This window comes from Hemitrygon akajei, unplaced genomic scaffold (assembly GCF_048418815.1).
Source record: "Hemitrygon akajei unplaced genomic scaffold, sHemAka1.3 Scf000092, whole genome shotgun sequence".
Classification (NCBI taxonomy): Eukaryota; Metazoa; Chordata; class Chondrichthyes; order Myliobatiformes; family Dasyatidae; genus Hemitrygon; species Hemitrygon akajei.
The window spans coordinates 681,752-702,357 of NW_027331978.1; the positions used below are offsets into that span (position 1 = coordinate 681,752).

Genomic DNA, 20,606 nt, shown 5'->3' on the forward strand with positions numbered 1-20,606 from the left:
GTTTACCCTTAATTGATCATGCTAAACAATTGTTTACTAAATGGTCCCCATTATCCTTATCCTTGATTGGTTCCATTAATGCTATTAAGAGGATTATTTTACCTAAATATCAGTACCTATTTCAGGCGGTATCAATTTTTATCTCTAACTTTTTTATATATTATTGATTCTAAAATTTCTGCATATATATGGCAGAATAGAAATCCCAGGTTATATTAGAAATATTTACAGAAATCAAACAAAGGAAGGCGGCTTGGTTTTGCCGGATCCTAGATTTTATTATTGGGAATTAATATTCGATATTTAACGTTTTGCACACAAGAGTTGGATGAACCTTGAGCGTGAGTCTCGACAGGAGTTTTCATTGGCTTTTATTTTACGGGCTGTGCTTCCCTTTGCACTTACTAAATTTAATAAGCAAATGGTAATTCCAATAATTAAGCATACAATAGGAATATGGTTTCAATGTTGGCAATTTTTTGGACCAAATAAATATATACTGTCAAGTTCTATGACATTTATTTTTTTCTTTCAACCATTTAGAATTGATCAAGCTTTTCTTTTATGGAAAACAAAGGGAATATCATGTTTTCGTGATTTATTTATGGATGATCTTTTATGGCTTTTGAACAGTTTTCTAATAAATATAATTTGCCTGGATCACACTTTTTCAGATATTTACAGATTAGAAACCTTTGAATGTTATTTTACCTTCCTTTCCGATATCACATCAAATTGAAGTTACGGGAAAAAATTAAGTTTAAATCCATATCAGAAGAGTTTAATATCATTTATTTATGATTTAATTATGAAAATACGCTTAGATACTTCTGATAAAATTAAGAATGAGTGGGAAAGAGAACTTGGGATACCTTTACCTATACAGAAATGGGAGAAAGTTCTTGAACTAGAAAATACCTCTTCAGTGTGTGTCAGACATGCCTTCATGCAATTTAAGGTGGTTCATCGGGCTCGTATGTCCAAGGATAAGTTAGCACATTTTTACTGCCATATAAATCCTGTCTGTGATAGATGTAATTCCGAGGTAGCTTCCTTCACACATATGTTCTGGTCTTGTCCTCTTCTAAAAAAAATATTGGAATGGTATTTTGAGATATTATCTCATAGTTCTGTGTATTGATTTACAACCACATCCTATTACCGCAATTTTTGGAGGACCGGTGATAGACTATAGTCATTTATCCTCGTCAGCTTGTCGTCTAATTGCATTTGTTACATTAATAACCATCAGATCTACTTTACTTAAATGGAAAGATTCCAATCTCCCTACTACATTTGAATGGTTTTCCCAAACCATAGCATGTCTAAACTTGGAAAAAATTAGGAGTGGTACTGTGGTTCCTTCGGTTGAATCTGAAGAGACTTTGAGGCCATTTATTCAATTTTTTCATATGATGTAAGTTGACCCTTTCCGAATCTTGTGTATTAAGTTTTTGTTCATGTTCAGAGGAGCGGAGTTAACGCCAGATAATTTCAGCCGTTGTAATATGACAGCCCAATTTTGTCTGTTTTTTTTTAGTTTAGTGTTTTTTTCTAGTTTACGATTTTTTTCTCCTTATATGATATCTCTTTCATGGTTACTTGCTATGAGATTGGGAGGTTAAACTATATTTGTCATTTGGAATCTGTGCTTTTATATGTTAACCGACATTAATGTAATCCCGATCTCTTTGTATCATTATATTATTGCTATGCTTATTAAATTTGAAACTTAATAAAAAGATTGAAAAAGAAAAGGAAACTGGCTGCTACCAAGTGGACCAATCACAGTTCTTGCAGTCTGCGTCGCTGCGAAACGTAGTTGCATTTTTAGGAATGTGCGCGTTAGGCTACGGCATACGGTACAGCCCAGGTTGCAGCGTCGGGTACGCGGCTACGTAGAGCCTACGGCGTAGCCTCGACGGAGAAGAATAACTCAGGCTTCAATGTGTGGGAAGGGATTCACTTGGTCATCTCAACTACTGAGACACCAGCGACTTCACACTGGGTAGAGCAGTTTAATATACGGGGTGATAGCCACCCCCACCCCACACCTCCAGCCCGACCAAACTTAAGAAATCTCATTTGGGTGAATGCTGTGTGATGTGTCCCATGTTACAGATCAGTACCCTGAAATTACCGACGATACACAATATGCAATTAAACGATTGAGCTCTATAATTCTTACTTTGACTATAGGGTTAGTAAAGAAACTGGAAGAAAAAGAAAAAGGGCCCGCTCTCTCCATTCACGTCTTCTCATCTCTCGCCAGCAAAAAACCGTGAAAATCTCTCTTCCAGACTCACAAAAAAGAATATTTCTGTCATTGCACAGCCCCACACTGGAAAACCCAACTTCCTCTAGTCGTAACCTAAACATTGCTGCTACAGAGAAACCATTACCTCAGCAGTGAAACATTACAGAGAGGCCGTTACTTCAGCAGTGAAACCTTACAGCGCGTTACACTTACCACACACTACCGGGTTCACACAGGGGAGAAAGTTTCAATAAGCTGCATGCTGGATATTTGTCCATCACCGTTGCTGAATGCAATTTCGAGAGTGACTGTCGGTGCTGAACTCTGCAATTATTGGTGCTGCTCACCACACCCGGGTCACTAGGCATGAGAAGGGTTTCTTCTGCTGCATATTCACCTTTAATGGGACTAGATCTGTGACAAATAAATCAGTTCTATATTGAACACTGTCTCCGGTACTTAGTGAATTTATAACACACCTAGTGTACAGCAGAGAGTCAACTCAGGCCGGCTGGACCCTGCCAGTGATTCTGTTCCACAGCAGATCTTTCAAATCCTCCCCTGTTGTTCACCTCTCACTGTCCCTGTGAATGAGTTCCAAATAGTCACCACTCTGTGGGTGAAGAGGTTTCCCTTGAATTCTCTGCAGACCGAAGAAGTCGAGCTGACTGCAGTTCTGTCTGAGATGTTCTTCGTCCCTCAAATCTCTATGCATCACAAAGAGGAAGTAGTATTCTAAAGCTCAGGTGACAAAACCGTGGCTGATAAGAGAAACCAAAGAAAACATAAAAACCAAAGAGAGGGCATAGAGCAAAAATCACTAGTATGTTGGAGGATTGGGAAGATTTTAAAAACCAACAGAATGCAACTAAAATAATTAAGAAGGACAAGATGGAACACTTAAGTGAGCTAGCCGGTTATATTAAAGAGGATACCAAATGTTTCTTCAGGTAATTATAGTGTAAAAGAAAGGCGGAAATGGATATCGGAGCACTGAAAAATGATGCTGGAGAGGTAGTAATGGGCTGGGGGTGCAAGGTGATGGCAGATGAACTGAATAAGTATTGTACATCACTCTTATCTCTCGAAGATCCCGGCAGGAATATGGAAGTTCCAGATGTCAGTGGACTGAATGTGTGAAGTTACGTTACTCAGGAGAAGGTTCTTGGGAAACAGAGATGGTCTGAAGGTAAATAGGTTCCCTGGATCAGATGGTGTACACCCCAGAGATCTGAAAGAGGTGGCTGAAGAGATATGGAGGCGTTAGCAATGATTTTTCGAGAACCATTAAGGAAATAAAATCCTAAGTTATTTTTCCCTTCACTACTCCCCCTCTCGCGGTTTCACCCATCACTGACCACTTCTTCTACCCTTTTCACCCCCACACTTCTTCCTCTGACGTCTCATCTTTTTTTCTCCCCAGTCCTGACGAAGGGTCTCGGCCCGAAACGTCGGCTGTTTACTATTTCCCATATATGCGGCCTGGACTCCTAGGTTCCTCCAGCATTTTGTGTTTGTGTTGCTTGGATTTCCAGCATCCACAGAACGTTGCAGTTGATACAGATAAGAGACAGATAGTTTGGAGTCAAGCTGCAGTCAGCAAAATGACTTCGATAGGTTTGGAGAACGGACAACGAAGTCGTGGATGAAATGTACGGAAATGAACAGTGTATGCAAATGTACGGTCATGTACAATTGTGGAAGGAATAAGGGCGTAGAGAAAAATAAATAAATGGGAGAAAATTCAAAAATCAGAGGTGCAGAGGTACTTGGGAATCCTTGAGCAGAAGTCCCTAAAGGTTTGCTTGCAGATTGTGTTGATGAAGGATTACAACTGTAATGTTAGCATATAAGAACAAGGATGTGAATCTGTGGCTTTAAAACGCATTGGTCAGATTGCTCTTCGTGTATTGTGAACAGTTTACAACTTGCAAAAACAGATGTGCTCATATTGGAGCGGGTCCGGAGAACGTTTATGGGAATGATTCCAGCAACGAAAGGGCTAACGAATGAGGAGCGTTAGATAGCTTTGACCCTGCACTCGCTGGTATAGAAGAAAGAGAGGGGATCTCATTGAAACCTATTAAATATTGAAAGGCCTCGACAGCGTGGCTCTGAAGAAGATGCACCTTGTACTGTGTGAGTCTGGAACCACAGGTCACAACCTCAATGTATCGGACATCCACTGAGAGCAGAGATGAGGAGGATTTTCTTTAATCAGGGAGTGGTAAATCTTTAGAATTTATTGCCACGGACGGAGTAGAGGCCAAGTCATTGAGTGTATTTTAAATGGATGTTGAAAGATTATGGGGAGAAGGCAGGAGAATGGGGTTGAGAGATAATCAATTGGACAGGAACGAATGGCGGAGGAGACTCGATTGACTGACCAGCCTCTGTCTGATATCTCATGGCTCATGGTCTGAAGAAGAGGCCGGTGAGGTTGCATTAGGGTTAGGATATTGTTAGGGTATCCACGTCTGGATTATTGTATTCAGTTATAGGAAAGAGGACGCTAAGCTGGAATAAGTGCAGAAAAGATTTACGAGAATGCTGCTGATACTCGAGGCACTGAGTTCTGGAGAGAGGTTGGGCAGGTTGGGACTTCACACCTTGAAGTGCAGGAGATTGAGGTGACCTTATGCAGGTGTTCCAAACTATGAGTGTACAGAAATGGGGAATGTGCGCAGTTGAGTGATCTCGGCCTTTTCTCCTTGGAGCGACTGAGGATGAGAGGTGACCTGATAGACGTGTATAAGATGATGAGAGACATTGATCGTGTGGATAGTCAGAGGCTTTTTCCCAGGGCTGAGATGGTTGCCACAAGAGGACACAGGTTTAAGTTGCTGGGGAGTAGGTACAAAGGAGATGTCAAGGGTAAGTTATTTACACAGAAAGTGGTGAGTGCGTGGAATGGGCTGCTGGCAACGATGGTGGAGGCGGCTACAATAGGGTCTTTTAAGAAACTACTGGATAGGTACATGGAGCTTAGAAAAATAGAGGGCTATGGGTAAGCCCAGTAATTTCTAAGGTCGGAACATGTTCCTCACAACTTTGTGGGCTGAAGGACCTGTATTGTGCTGTACGTTTTCTATGTTTACTTTTCTTTTACCCCATTTTTGTGGAATCAACAACCAGAGGGCACCGGTTTAAGGTGAGAGAGGATTGATTTACTAGTGATCCCGGGGGACAATTATTAATCCACTCTCACTTCCGGTTCATTGTTTAACTAACATGATGAGTGCACTGTCAGGTTGGAGGAGCAACAACTCATATTACATCCGGGTAGTTTACAACCTGATGACATGAACATCGACATCGTTAACTTCTACCTCTACCTTTTTTTTCATCAACCCACAGGCCCGTCTCCTCCATTCTGTCTCCACACTTCTCTCTTCTCCACTGCGGATCGTCTCCCTCTGGTTCCTTTTGTCCCATGGCCCGCTCTCTTATCGTATCAGATTCCTTCTTTTCAGTCCTTTGCATTTTCACCTACCACCTCACAGCGTCTCACTTCATCTCCCACCTCCCCCACCCACTCACCTTCACTCTTATCTGGCTTCACCTATCACCTACCAGCTTGGACTCTTTCCACACCCCGCACCAACTTATTCCGGCTTCTCCCCACTTCCAGTCCTGATGAAGGGTCTCGGCAGGAAATCTCTGTTTTGCTTTATCCCCTCTATAGAAGCTACCTGACCTCCTGACTTCCTCCAACATTTTGTGTCTGTTACTCTGCATCTCCAACATCTGCAGAATCTCATTGGGACAGAGAGCAGAATGCAGAGACAACATCGGGTCTCACTAATGTCGAGGAGCCCACACCTGGAAAACTGGAAACAGTAGATGACCCCAACAAGCACGATGTTGAAAAGTTGCCTCATATGGAAGGACTGTTTAGGACCCTGACTAGTGGTGAGGAGAGAGGTTAGGGGCATCTCTGGCACTTCATCCACTTGCAGTTAGCGTCCAGCCCCTACACCCTTGCTTATCGCTGTAAACCTCTCCCTTTTGTGGACAACACTGCCACATGATGGTGATTTACCACAATAACAGGACCCCCTGATTTGTGGACTCCATTGTCACCAGGTGGCGCTCTGACGCAATAACGCTGAGAGACAGAAATGTGACGCTGCAGCCTGCTGAAATGTTTCTTCAAGATTCAGGGTTGTTTAATTCCATTTCCAGCAGACACGTGTAAATGAGGTCGAAATAATTATTACTCCGGCTCCAATACAGCACAAAAACACAATAGTAACAACATATATCCACAGCTTATATACTGTGCATGGATTGATTGCATGTTCATAAAGTGACGCTCGGCATAGGATGCCTGCATATAAGATGACAGACAGGAAATGATAAAGTAGAGGTGTTTGGTGTTGAGGAAGTATGGGTTAGTGGGCAGAGATATTTATCAGCTTTACTGCTTGGGAAAAGGAGCTGTCCCAGAGGCTGGTAGTCCTGGTGAGGACGCTGCGTATCTACCCCCGATGGGAGTGAGACAAATAGTCCATGAGTGTGATGGGTGAAGGTAGATTGTGAAAATTAGGTTGGTGCTTGATCTCAAGAGAGGGAATTTGGAAAATACCAATGAGATGCCTTTTAGATCAGCTTGGAATTGTGTAGCCGGCTGGTGGCGTAGTGGCATCAGTGGCGGGAGGTCCTGAGTTTGAATCCAGCCGGCACCCATCTGTGCTGGGTTAAGAGCTGGTGATCTCTTAAAAAAAAATCTCACCCGGCAGAAGGCAAATACAACAATGGCAAGCCATTGCTGTAACTAGCCTAGCACACAATTTCCCAATACGTCAGAGGAAATCGCCTGCTAAGTTGAAAATTCCGGATGTGACCTACCTTCCCTTTGCAATTGTGCCCACTAGGGAAAAGTTAATTCTGGAATGAACCAAATTTGATTGGGGAGCTTTTGGTAAAGGGAGCATGTGGATACAGTGATAATAACATGACTGAATTCACCCTTCACTTTGAGAGGGGAAAGGTAAAACAAGATGCATTATTATTGGTGGAGTGAGGGGAACTATGGAGGCACTGGAGAAGATCTTACCAAAGTTGATTGGAAAGGGACACTAGCAGGGATGATGGCAGAATAGCAATGGCTGGAGTTGCTCCACTTGACAGCCTCAGGGTTGAAGAGAAACACATCATATTCCACCTGCGTAGCTCCAACCTGAAGGCATGAATATCGATTTCTCCTTCCAGTAAAAAAAATCACAGCCCATTGCCTTTCCTTCTACTTACTCCCGAATAACGTAACTTTACACATTCTGACCACTGACATTTGGGACTTCCATATTCCTGCCAGTGCCTTCCACAGATAAGAGTGAGTACAATACTTATTCAGTTCATCAGCCATCACCTTTCACCCTCACCCCATTATTCCCTCTCCAGCATCATTCTCCAGTGGTTTGATATCCATTTCTGTCTCTCTTTTACTCAATATGTACCTGAAATTAAAAATGGTATCCTCTTTAATATTACTGGCTAGCTCATCTGTGTATTCCATCTTTTCCTTCTTAATGGTTTTGGTTGCATTCTGTTCATTTTTAAAACTTCCCAATTCTCTAACTGCCTAGTAATTTTTGTTCTGTGCCCTCTTTGGTCTTTATGTTGTCTTTGGTTTCTCTTAGCAGCTACGGTTTTGTCACCTTACCTTTAGAATACTACTTCCTCTTTGTGATGTGTATATCCCGTCACTTCCAGATTGCTTCCAGAAATTCCAGCCATTGCTGCTCTGTTTTCATCCCTGCCCGTGTTCTTTCCAAATCAATTTTGACCAATTTTTCTCTCAGGCCTCTATAATTCTCTTTTTATTCATATCTGACTTTACTTTCTCCTTCTCTAATGTCGGGGTGAATTTGATCATATTAAGATCACTTGTCCCGAAGGGTTCTTTGAACTCAAGTGACCTAATTAATTCCGGTTCATTACAGCACCCAATCCAGAATAGCTGATCCCCAAGTGGGCTCAACCACGAGCTGCTCTAAAAAAAATGCATCTTGTAGGCATTCTAGGAATTCCTCCTCTTGAGACCAACACCATCCTGATTTTCCTAATCTCCTGCATGACAATCCCCCATGTCTATTGTAACATTGCCCTTGTGGCACTCATTTTCTATCTCTCATTGTAATTTGTGCACCAAATACTGTTTTGGGGTCACTATACAATTACCATCAAGGATTTTTTTGTACATTTGCTGTTCCTTAATTCTACCCACAGATTCCACACTGCCCAACCCTATGCCACCTGTTATCTAATGATTTTATTTAATATTTTACCAACAGAGCCACACAACCCCACGGCCGGCTTGTTATTTCACTAAACATATAAATATCTGGGAAACAGGAAGACCTGCAGATGCAAGAAATCGAGAGAAATTCACACAAAGTGTTGGAGAAGCTCAGCAGGTCAGGCAGCATCTATGGATGGGAATTAACATTTCCAGCCGTGACACTTCACCGGGACTCGTGATAACCACGTATCTGAAAAATCAACAAGCAAAAGCAACAGAAAGTAGTGCAATATTGGGAAAACCTTTGACAAAATTTATTTCAAGGCTTTAAAAAACTGCCGAACAGAGCTCAATAGTTAACAATTACAACAAAGGCAATAAACACTTCCATCAATACCGACATTGACTTTTTTTAATGAAAATATCTTAGTCCCATTTCAATCAGTAAAATTTACAAAGATAAGTAAGAACTGAAATGACAAGTTTAGAAAAAACTACTTACACTCAAACCCACTGAGATTAACACGACCTTGGACAGAAGGAGGAAGAGGAATAACACACATGAGAAAAAAATCACATAAGACCATAACACAAAGGAGCAGATTCGGCCATTCGGCCCATCGAGTCTGCTCCACAATTTCATCATGAGTGGATCCAATCTGCCCTTTAGTCCCATTTCCCCACCTTCTCACCGTAACCTTTGATGCCCTGACTACTCAGATAACTATCAATCTCTGCCTTAAACACACCCAATGACTTGGCCTCCACTGCTGCCCGTGGCAACAAATTCCATAGATTCACCACCCTCTGACAAAAAAAAATTCTCCGCATCTCTGTTCTGAATGGGCGCCCTGCAAACCTTACGTCATGCCCTCTTGTACTAGATTCCCCAGTCACTCTCGAAATTGCATTCAGCAATGGGGATAGAAAAATATCCAGCCTACAGCTTATTGAAACTTTCTCCCCAATGTGAACCCGGTCGTGTGTTACAAGGTTAGATTACTGAGTGAATCCCTTCCCATATTCACAGCAAGTGAACGGCCTCTCCCAAGTGGAACACAATGATGCAGCTTTGGTGGAGACGGTTGAGATGATCTCTTCCCAAAGCCTGAGCAGATGATCTGTGGTGTGAACTCGCTGGTGCTTTAATAGATGAGATGATCGTGTGAATGCCTTCCCACATTCGCAGGTCGACGGCCTCTCCCCAGTGGAACTCACTGGTGTGCTAGCAGATCAGATGACTGAGTGAATCCCTTCTCACAATCTGAGCGGGTGAAATCCCTCTCTGCAGTGTGAACTGACTGGTGAGTCACTAGGTGAGATGATGTGGTGAATCCTTTCCCACAGTCTGAGCAGGTGAATGGCCGCTCCCCAGTGTGAACTAACTGGTGTGCTTGTAGGCTACCTAACTGTGTGAATCCCTTTCCGCAGTCTGAGCAGGTGAACGGCCTCTCCCCAGTGTGAACTCGCTGGTGAGTCTGTAGGTTGGATGACTGAGTGAATGTCTTTCCACAGACTGAGCAGGTGAATGGCTTCTCCCCAGTGTGAACTGACTGGTGTCTCCGTAGGTGAGATGCCTGAGTGAATCCCTTCCCACAGTCTAAGCAGGTGAACAGCCTCTCCCCAGTGTGAACTCGCTGGTGACTCTGTAGGTTGAATAATCGAGTGAATCCTTTCCCACAGTCTGAGCAGGTGAACAGCTTCTCCCCAGTGTGAACTTGCTGGTGTCTCTGTAGGTTGGATGACCGAGTGAATCCCTCCCCACAGTCTGAACAGGAAGGATGATCGAGTGAATCCCTTGCTCCATTTCTTAAATATCTGGACAGAGACAGCAAAACTATATTCGAGATTTCCGTAGACAAATTTCTTGTCATTTGTAACCTGTAAAAAGATTTTAAAAATCCATCAATGGGTGCAGGACAACATTTCAGATCACGTGAGTTGTCAAGGTGTGAACTGACATCACACTGTTACAGTGAAGTTCAACACAATTTGGATGGAGAAATCATCTTCTAACTGGGCACAGTGCTGGTATCTGGAATGAGCATTGAACGCTCTGATGCTCTTCCTGTCTCTCTAAGAATGGGGCATTTCTGCCATCTCCAATCTGTGACTTGGCTCAGTTTGACTCTCTCCATTGGTATTATTCCCTGTTCCCACTGAGCTGCATGGGTGCCTGACCCCACAGTAACTGAAACACTCTCACACAAATAGCCGGCAGTGTATTCCACGCACCCACCACTCTCTGTGTAAAATACTTACCCCTGACATCCCCTCGGTATCTACTTCCAAGCACCTTAAAACTATGTCCTCTCGTGTTAGCCATTTCAGACCTAGGGAAAAAAAAACTGGCTATCCACACGATCAATGCCCCTCATCATCTTATACACCTAAAAACGGCTCGAAACATAAACAAGGAAAATGTACACTGCTTTGAGGATTTCTTAGAAGTATGCAACATTATGAGGGTATAGATAGGATAAATGCAAGCAGCTTTTTCCACTGAAGTTGTGTGGGATGACAACCAGAGGTCATAGGTAAGTGGGGAAGGTGAAAATTTAATGGGAACATGTGGAAAAGCTCTTCACCGGTCATGACAGTGTGGAATGAGATGAATATAAGTAGTGAAAATGAGCTCAGTTTCACCATTTAAAGGAAGTTTGGATGGGAGCCTGGATGGTAGGGGTATGGAGGGTGATGGTCCCGGTGCAGGTATTTGCATTAGACAGCTTAAATGTTTTTTGGCATTGACTAGATGGGCCAAATATCCTGTTTCTGGACTGAACTTCTCCATGTTTCTGTGATAAAGAAGCTGGCCAAACTTGTTTCGATGGGAAAAGGTAGGAGTGACAACGGAGCAGCAATGGCTGGAGTTTCTGGGAGCAACTCGGGAGCTCAGTGATCGATACATCCCAAAGAAGTGGAAGCATAGGAAAGGCAGGAGGACATATCCGTGACTGAAATGAGAAACCAAAGCCAACATAAAAGCCAAAGAGAGGGCAAACAAAAGAGCAAAGACTATTGGGAATCTTTTAGAAACCAACAGCAGACAACTTTTAAAAAAAAGCCAGATGAGCTCAGGGCGTGGAATCCTGATATTGTAGTCATTAATGGATCTTGGTAGCACCCAACAGTCTGAGGCATTTGGAGGAACAAAAATATCCGGGGCCTCAATATCTCTTGAAAAGCAAGGTTCCCTGCACCTGTAACTTTTCAACTTTTATTTTGACAGGCACATACAATCTCCACATCCTCAAAATTTCACTTCTGAAGGCCTCCCACTTACAAGAACTCTGTTGCCAGGAATGAGCCTGTTCCAAACCACACTTGTCAGATGTTTCTGATACCATCAAAATTGACCTTTCTCCAATTTAGAATCTCAACCCGTAATCCAGACCTCTCTTTTTCCATCTTTACTTTGAATCTCATAGCAATATGATCACAAATTCTGTCACCAGCCCTGGATCATTTCCTAACAGCTTATTGTTCACTTCTATATCAGAGATTCTACATACTGATTAAGGGCACATTTGACAAACTCTACCCCATCTAGTCCTTTTACAGTATGGGAGTCCCATTCAATATATGGAAAGTTAAAATCACTTACTGAATCAACCTTTGTTTATTGGCATGGTCCGCAATCTCTCTACAAAGTTGTTCCTCTAAATCCCTCAGACTGTTGGGTGCAACCAAATTCCAATAATAGCTACAATATCATAATTCCCTGTCCTGAGCTCATCGGGCTTTCCTAAGATGCTTCTTGCATTGTGATATACACAGCTCAGCACATTCATCACACTATGCTCAACCATTTGATTGCTGACTCTATTTGAGGTCTGAACAACATCTGACTGGTGTCAAGAAAACAAACTCTCCCTCATTGTCACAAAAACAAAGCTGATTGTGGATTACAGGAGGAATGGAGACAGGCTAACCCCTGTTGACATCAATGTATCTGGGTTTAAGAAGGTGAACAGCTTTAAATTCCTCAGCATAAATATTACCAAGGATCTCACATTGTGTGTACATATTGGCTGTGTTGTGAAAAGAGCACAGCAGCACCTCTTTCACCTCAGATGGTTGAACAAGTTGGGGACGGGGACCCAAACTCTTGAGGACATTCTACAGGGACACAATTGAGAGCATCCTGACTGGCTGCATCACTGCCTGGTATGGGAACTGTGCTTCCCTTAATTGCAGGAAATGGCAGAGAGTGGTGCAGACAGCCCAGCACATCTGTAGATGTGAACTTTCCACTATTCAGGACATTTACAGGGACAAGTGTGTCAAAAGGCCCAAAGGATATCAGGGACCAAATTCACCACAACTACAAACTGTTCCTGCTGCTACCATCCAGGAAACGGTACCACAGCAAAAGTACCAACAGGCTCTGGGACATTATCTTCTACCAGGCCATCAAACTGATTAATTCATGCTGATACAATTGCATTTCAATGTTATATTGACTGTCCTATCTACAAACTATCTATTATATATTACTATTAATTACACATTGCACATTTTGGTGAAAATGTAATGTAAAGATTTCTACTCCTCATGTGTAGGAAGGATGTATCGAATAAAGTCACTTCAATTCAATTCACCCTCTCCACTATCTGTTCTGTCATTCTAGCTCCCATTTCCCCTGCAACTTATTTTAACCACATCACCCTCTCCACCCACACTAGCACTAGCAAGCCTTACCACTAGGATATTAGTCCCCTCCTGTACTGTTCCCCTAACTAATGAATTCACTATCACCTCTTTGACTTTTCTCTGTCAGGTAATTTACCCTCCCACCCCCCCCCCCCCCCCCAACAGTTTCTGAAGTGTTCCACCTATTGTTGTGTGGGATAGCAACAAGAGTACTCTGCGATGGCTATTTAACCTCATTCCCAGTTTCCTGTGTCCTGCATCTTGGGTGTAACTCACCTCTCTTCATGTCATATCGATCACCCCCTCCAACTCCTGGATGATCCGGAATTCATACACTTCCAGTTCCAACTCCTTAAAGTGCCGGGTTACAAGCTGCAGCTGGATGCACATCTTGTTGGTGAGGGCATCAGGGACACTGGAGGTCTCCCCACCTTCCCACCAATGCCCCTCTAATTTGTAATGACCAGTGTGCACATAAATCATGTACTGTGCATTTTTTTTACCCAGTGACATGTGCATAGTGAATTTTATACAGAGAGGTAATTATTTTCACAGCTCACAAATCACTGTTGATAAGTACTTTGATCTCCCGAGTTCGATCAAATTCATCTGCACTCTCTCACAACCTATGTAGCAGGCCTGTAATGGGTAATGAAGGATTTTCTCACCAGAGCTTTTGCACATGTCCATATGTGGTTTGCTTGCTAAATTATGCTTTAAAAAGTCAGATTTGCAAATATTACTCCAAGTCTTTCCACTTGCAAATTCTCCAGCACCTCCTGCATTGCCACAATACATACAGGTAACACCAGTTTCTATATTGGACATAAATATTTCCCCTGAACCCTCTTGAGGAATTGAAGATATATAAAAAAATTCATTTTGAACATATGTAACCTCTGGCTAGAAGAATAATTGGGACTGAATAGGAATATTTGAACCGAAGTAAACACTGTCTTCAGTGGTTAGCCAGGACAGGCTCATTACCAGTTCTCTGTGGCTTGCAGAGAGACACACTGAGAGATAATAAAATTGTATACTGTACCGTTGTTAGTTGATACCATTATACATTGTACCCTCATTTGAGTAAGGGGAGGAGGACTTGCTGATAAGGGCAGGAATGAACATCTGTTTGTAATTAAGTCAGGGCCTTGCAAAGGGAATAACTGATAAGGACTGGACAGTACATCCATCCATAATTAAACCTCGATATAGCAAACTCTGTTAAGATTTGCAATTAAGATTTATAATTAAGATTTGCACCAACACACTTGGTGGGCGTACCAGTTCAAATAACATCTTGCAATTGTAAGCATGGGGTGTACTATGAATAAATATACGGCTGTAACCCAAGTCAGTCGACTTGTCAGATAGTGGCAGTGCTTACGTGCCTTCCCTTTGACAACAGGGGCTCAAACTCCTGCAGGAGAATGTGCAATAAACTGTGGTGTCAATAAGAAGCTGTTCTCTCGAGTTTTATTCAGATTCAGCTTTAACATATGGCATCACGAACAGGATCTCAATATACAGAGCACCGAGCAGACGGGCTGAGTAAGCAGCTGAACCACTCTGGGGACTGTGGAGACTGACAGGGTGCCCAATAGGTATTTTACATTTGTCACTCACTGTCAGTTCCTTTGGACATACGGTGCCTTGCCCAAGGCTGATCACATACCTTGACAGGATCGGGAAAAAAATCTGTCAGGAGACTCATATAAGGTAGGCAAAATTTTACTAAGTGGGCAGGAGGCAGTATTGGATAAAGTTTATTAAGTGGCCAGGAGGCGTTACTGGGTAAACTTTACTAAGTGGGCAGGAAGCAGACAAGTCAGGTAAATTCATCAATTGAGCAGGAGGTGCCTGCCGGGTAAATTTATCTGATTGTTAATTGAGCAGGAGGCTTTGTGCCCGATAAATTACTTGGAGATAATCGGTTAATTGCAGTTGATTGATACGAGTGTGCCAGGAGCAGCCCTACACAATTTTGTATGAGAGTTTTCCAGACAAGGAAAAAAATTTGCAAATGATGAGTGCAGAACTGAGTAAGAAATTGGGGAACAAAATGTGGCCACGGGTGGAGGGGGGTGGGGGAGCCTGGGTTATTACCTCATGAGAACAAGCAGTAAATCAGATATGGAAAAAGAACTGAGGAAAGAAGTGGAAACTGTTGAAAAGGGAATGGAAGGAAAAGGCAGATGTAAAATGGAACTTTGCCAGCTATGCCACTGATGGCCTAGTGGCTTCAGCGTTGGACTTCGAGGCGAGAGGTCCCGAGTTCGAATCCAGCCGACTCCCTTGCACACATTCATCTGTGCTGGGTTAGAGCTGGTGAACAAAACAACTCACCCAGCAGAAGTTACTGCTGTAACTTGCCTTGTACATGATTTCCCAACACCACACAGCGGCGTGGAAGGAAATCCTCGGCTAACTGGAAAATATTCCGGATGTGACATACCTTTAAAGTGGAACAGTATATTATCAGCAAGTTGGAGGAATAATGCATGTGAGAAAGGGATAGAGGTATGTACTGCAGAAGGAATGCCAAAGGTTGGGAGACGCTAAAAGCGGAGCGTGAATGGGTGGATGGGCGGCGAAAATGAGAGCAGGAAAAACAACGTAAGCAAACCAAGGCCGGCCCAGATAGGAGGGAAGGGTAGGGACATCAGTCTAAAGTTTGAACTGATAGGGAAACATGGGATTCTGAACCCATGTCTGGCATATTGACCCTGGATATGATTTGTGGCCTGCTATGGCACTTTCACAGGAGACCAAGCCTTTAAACTGGGGGGACAAATACCCATTAATAATGATTTACTGCTCCAATGCTTACAAAGTTAGCCAACATTATTAATACAAATAATATGGATTGGCCTGACAATGACCAAAATCGAATGTGACGAGCTTTGACATATTATTGGGACCTGACTTTCAAATCCTGATCAACCCCGGAACTAATACTCTCCTGTTTGATTCTTACTAAGAGAGAGAGAGGGTCGGAACTATTTGACTATGCAGCGTGTTTACACTTGCTTGCAGCTTGTGTTTACATAGCTCACAGTTTGTTTTATTTAAGCAAGGACAGTCACAAACACAGTCAGCCAGAGAGAAAGAAAGAAGATGGAAGGTTCGAAACAAAGGACCTAGTGGCCAAAGGTCACCTATGCCCACAAGGGTGGGTTGATTATTGATTCAGTGTATACCGAATGTGTGATTGTCACTTTGTTTGATCCATTGGAGTGGATCTGTTGGTTTGGGAGTATCCTGTGAGGACCACTTGTGCTAACCCTTGCCTGGGTGTGGTAATTCACTTGAAGAGGTACCCCTGTGACCAATCACTGTTGGTGATAATTCGTATAATCCATCCGGGGATTTTGTTGGAGTATCTCGTGGCTACCACTTTTGTTAACCCTTAGCTGGATTCAGGTGTGTTATGTGGTAACCACTTGTGAGAAGGGATATTCTGTGGAAATCACTGTCAGTAATACGTTGTGTGTTGGATCTGGATTGGGAGTACCTTGCGGAATCTACCTGTGTGTTAATCCTTGCCTGGGTGGTAGTTCCTTCTGAAGACAGTACTCCTGTGATAAGCTACTTCTGATGATAATTCGTATGTGGATTTAGAACAACGACGGATAAGACCTACGGCGACTGTTATCCTGTTTTACCACTGTGGAATTTGTGGAATTCAACGTAAATGCCTTCTCTCGACATTCACCTTGGATTACAAATATCTCTCTCTCGTTATTGATTCCGTGGATGAACTGAACTTTCATACTTTACCATCTCAAGACTTTCAGCTTGGTATTCCCTGAGCTCAGTGGTTTTGGAGTTATATTTACACTTATGTGCACTCATAACACTTTTAAACTTTTAATTATTTTGCTTAATTTGTTATATTATAAGTAGATACGAATAAAGACAGTGCTTTTAACATCAAAACCAGAGTCCAGGTGTGGTCTATAGCTGCTGGTTCATTTAAACTGTTATGGGTGCGTAACAGTGGTGTTTGTGTTTATGTCTTTAAGAGGACTCACCCCAGCACCCAGGGGCCCCTATGTTAATACCTTTCTGTCTCTCTGTCACAACTGGGCCAAGCAGGTAGAACCAGGGGCCTGCTGGGTTTGTGCCAAAATTCCTCAGTATGGTAAAAGTATGATTCAAAAGTCAGTAATCCTGCTCAACTAGAGTGAGGAACTCTCAGCCTGGGCTTTTTCAAATAACACCTGGGGAAGAGAGTGAGGAACTGTGGTCCAGTCTGTGATGACTGTGGCTGTCAATGTTTTGAGGGATGGTATCTCAGGCCCCCACCAAATGGAACTTCCTACGCCGGGAAACATGCATCTTGGCCATTCCTGCAGGAGCCCAGCAGCGGAGAGGAATAACTGAGACTGAGTGATTTTGGATGATCGCTTTTCTCTCCTATGGAGTAGCCAGGAATTCACGAGAGATAATCAATTTGGCTACAAGTACTTGAGGAGCTGGCCACAACACTGCAGGGGCCCTGACAGAAACACAGGCCCAAGTAACAGAAATATCCACTGAAATGATTGCAATCCGGCAAACAGTCGTACAGAATTGTACAGCTTTAGATTTTATCCCAGCTGAGAAAGGGGAACCTGTGCTATTACTGACACAGAATGCTGCGCCTATGTCCCTGATGAGTCTACATCCCTCTCCAAGCACACTGCCAAGGAGACTGACAGCATCAAGAGAGTAGGGCAGGATGTACACGGGTTCACCGAAGGGTCGAAATGGTGATCTTCGAAGACCTGTTGGTAATATGTGGGGCATGATATTGCATTATGTCCAAATGGTTGTACATATCATTGTTATAATTACTGATGTATGCCATTTTTACCCACTGAGAAGTCAAAGATCTACTCGGTTGCTTTCTCTGTAAAAAGTTACTGCTTTGTTGATCATGTAATGATCTAAAGGAGGGAACGATAAAGTATGTAAAAGGGTTAACACTTTGTTAAACAATAGCAGCCTGTTTTTCTGAAAGAAACTTCTGATGATCAACCAATGTGCTAAGCCGTGCTGAGCCATATTTCTTCTTCAGGGTAGCTAGCTAGGGTTTCAGGATGCTTCTCTCCTTGTGCACTCATGTGTAGAGATAGGACAGCTTCAGTCTGTTCTGTGTGTGCAAGTCATTATGACTATTTTGTAACGTCTTTAGGGGCTGTCATAGTAAACAACTTTTGGCTCCAGCCTGTCCTGTGTGGGGAGTATCTGGACAGATATATCTGTGGTGTGAGGGGAATTCGTGGATTGGGTGGGAACAGTCACAGTCTGTTCCCAACTGAGTGACTAACTGAGTAAGCCCCAGGTGCTTGGAATAAAGAGTTTGTACTATACGGTCTCTGAGTGACTTAATTCGGATTCGACTTCGACAGAATGGGAGTGGTCTTAAAGGGCTGGGCTGCTAGAAGCACATTACCAGACCGGGACTGATTGCAACTGTGTCTGACAGAAGCATAACTGGTTATTCTGGGCACATTCAGTCTCCCTCTAACTATTTCCAAGCTTACATTTTACAGGTATGTAATGTCCAAAGGACCTCTGTTTGAGTAAATGAGACTCACCAAACTTTCTCATGACTGAATCACTGGGAAATCCGAGTCTCTTGATGCAGAGCTGTTCTCTCCAGTTGCTGTTCTCAGTCCTCAGGCCAGTTCACTTGTTGCTGTTCCCTCGTCTTCAGCTGTGGTTTGCTTCCAGTTGGGGTATTTCTTTCAATAAACTTCTCACCGCAGGTCTAACTTTAACCAGAGAGATAATGAAGCACGTTAACATTAAAAAGGAGAACCAAACATTTCTGCTTAATGTTACTAAGAACAAAACTCACTGAAATTTAAACATTGAAGGCAGATATAATAATCTCAGTGAACAATCTTTTATTGTCCCTCACACATCACTAAATGATATGGGATAAGAAGGAGCCATCATTCAGTCAGGAACAGAATTATGTGATTCGATCCATCTAGTCCACCCCACCATTTAACCATGGCTGACTTTTATTCCAACACCATGTTCCTGCCTTCCTCCTGTAATCCTGAGCTACTCACCAATCATGAATATATTAATTTCTGTCATAAATATACCCAAATGGCAGTCTCAACCAACCTCTGCAGAAACAAATTCCACAGATCAGACATCTTTTAGCCAAAAAATTCTTCTCATCTCAGTTTTAAAGGGAAGCATCTTTATTCTGAGACAGTGCTGTCAGATCACAGACTCCCTGTCTAATGGAAACATCCTCTCCATGTCCACTGTATCCAGGCTTTTTAGCATTCGGTAGGTTTACTTATCCATACATCCCTCCACCACCCCCCACCATCCCTCTGAACTCCATTAAGCACAGGTCCAGAACCATCAAATGCTCCTCATACATAACATCGATTATTCCTGAGATTATTCTAGTAAACCATGTTAGCAGCAACTGTACTGAACACATTTCCAGGAATAAGAGATAAATTGGTACCAGGATAATATGCAGGGTAAGTTGTGGTTTCTGTACTGTTCTACTAGCACAGAATGAGCCATTTCCATTTCCAGGTTAATTTCAGGAAATATAAACCATTCCAAGGTAAATGTAATAAAAAGAAACTAGTATTATCAGAAATGCTCAGCAAGTAAGGAACAGCTTTGGGAGAGGAACAAACTTTACAATTCAGGTTAATAATGTTTCATCAGAATGACTTCAAACATTTTCAGTTTTTACTGCAGATCTCCTGCAACTTGAGATTCTGCCTGATTTGCACCGAGTGACAGACAGGTGACAGTGAGGGGAGATTTCCAAACACAGTTTGAACACCAAACTCACGGGTCTATTTCTACTGTTGTAAAAATGGAACTGCCCATTTACTCATAACCTGTCCCTGTGAGAATGGAATGGGAACTCATCCTCTCCTCAGACTGGCAGTCATTGCTTCCAAAGGAACTCCAAAAACAAATATCTGCTCCCAGACCAGAAATACTTGCTCAACACCTCATAAGCACAAGCAGCTCGATCCTCGCATCCATTTTACCTGGATCAAAAACTATGATATCCCAGGACCCAACCTCACAGAATCACACAGCTTAATCTGCCACTCACCGACCCTGAGAGTCTCACACATTGTCCTCCCATCTCACACTGGGTAGTGCAATCGGGGATTTCCCCACAACCAATGTCCAGCTGCTCGAAATTTCTGCTTCATTGCAGAAGGACGACCATTCAGCCCCATCTGTAGAAGCACTAACCAAAGTCAAAGCCAACACAGGACTAGAGTCCAAGCGGCAACTCTCCCAGTGCTCTTTGCTGATTGTAAAATGATGCAGTGTGTCAGCCAGTCACAGTTCAAAAACTAGCACTCCCACACCAATCCACAACAGAACTGGTACCTGATGACCCTCTAACTTTCCAGCTGACAAAAAATGATTCAGGAAATAACTCAGTGAGGATGA

At 42.8% G+C, this 20,606-nt stretch overlaps 1 protein-coding gene across 1 annotated transcript in view; it reads right to left on the reverse strand.

Moving 5' to 3' along the window:
- The window catches only part of LOC140722903 (uncharacterized), a 93,576-nt gene that overhangs the window by 44,314 nt on the left and 28,656 nt on the right, over positions 1-20,606 (reverse strand). Inside the window, 1 exon segment of the mRNA XM_073037544.1 lies at positions 9,847-10,006. Coding sequence (XP_072893645.1) covers positions 9,847-10,006 — 160 coding nt within the window.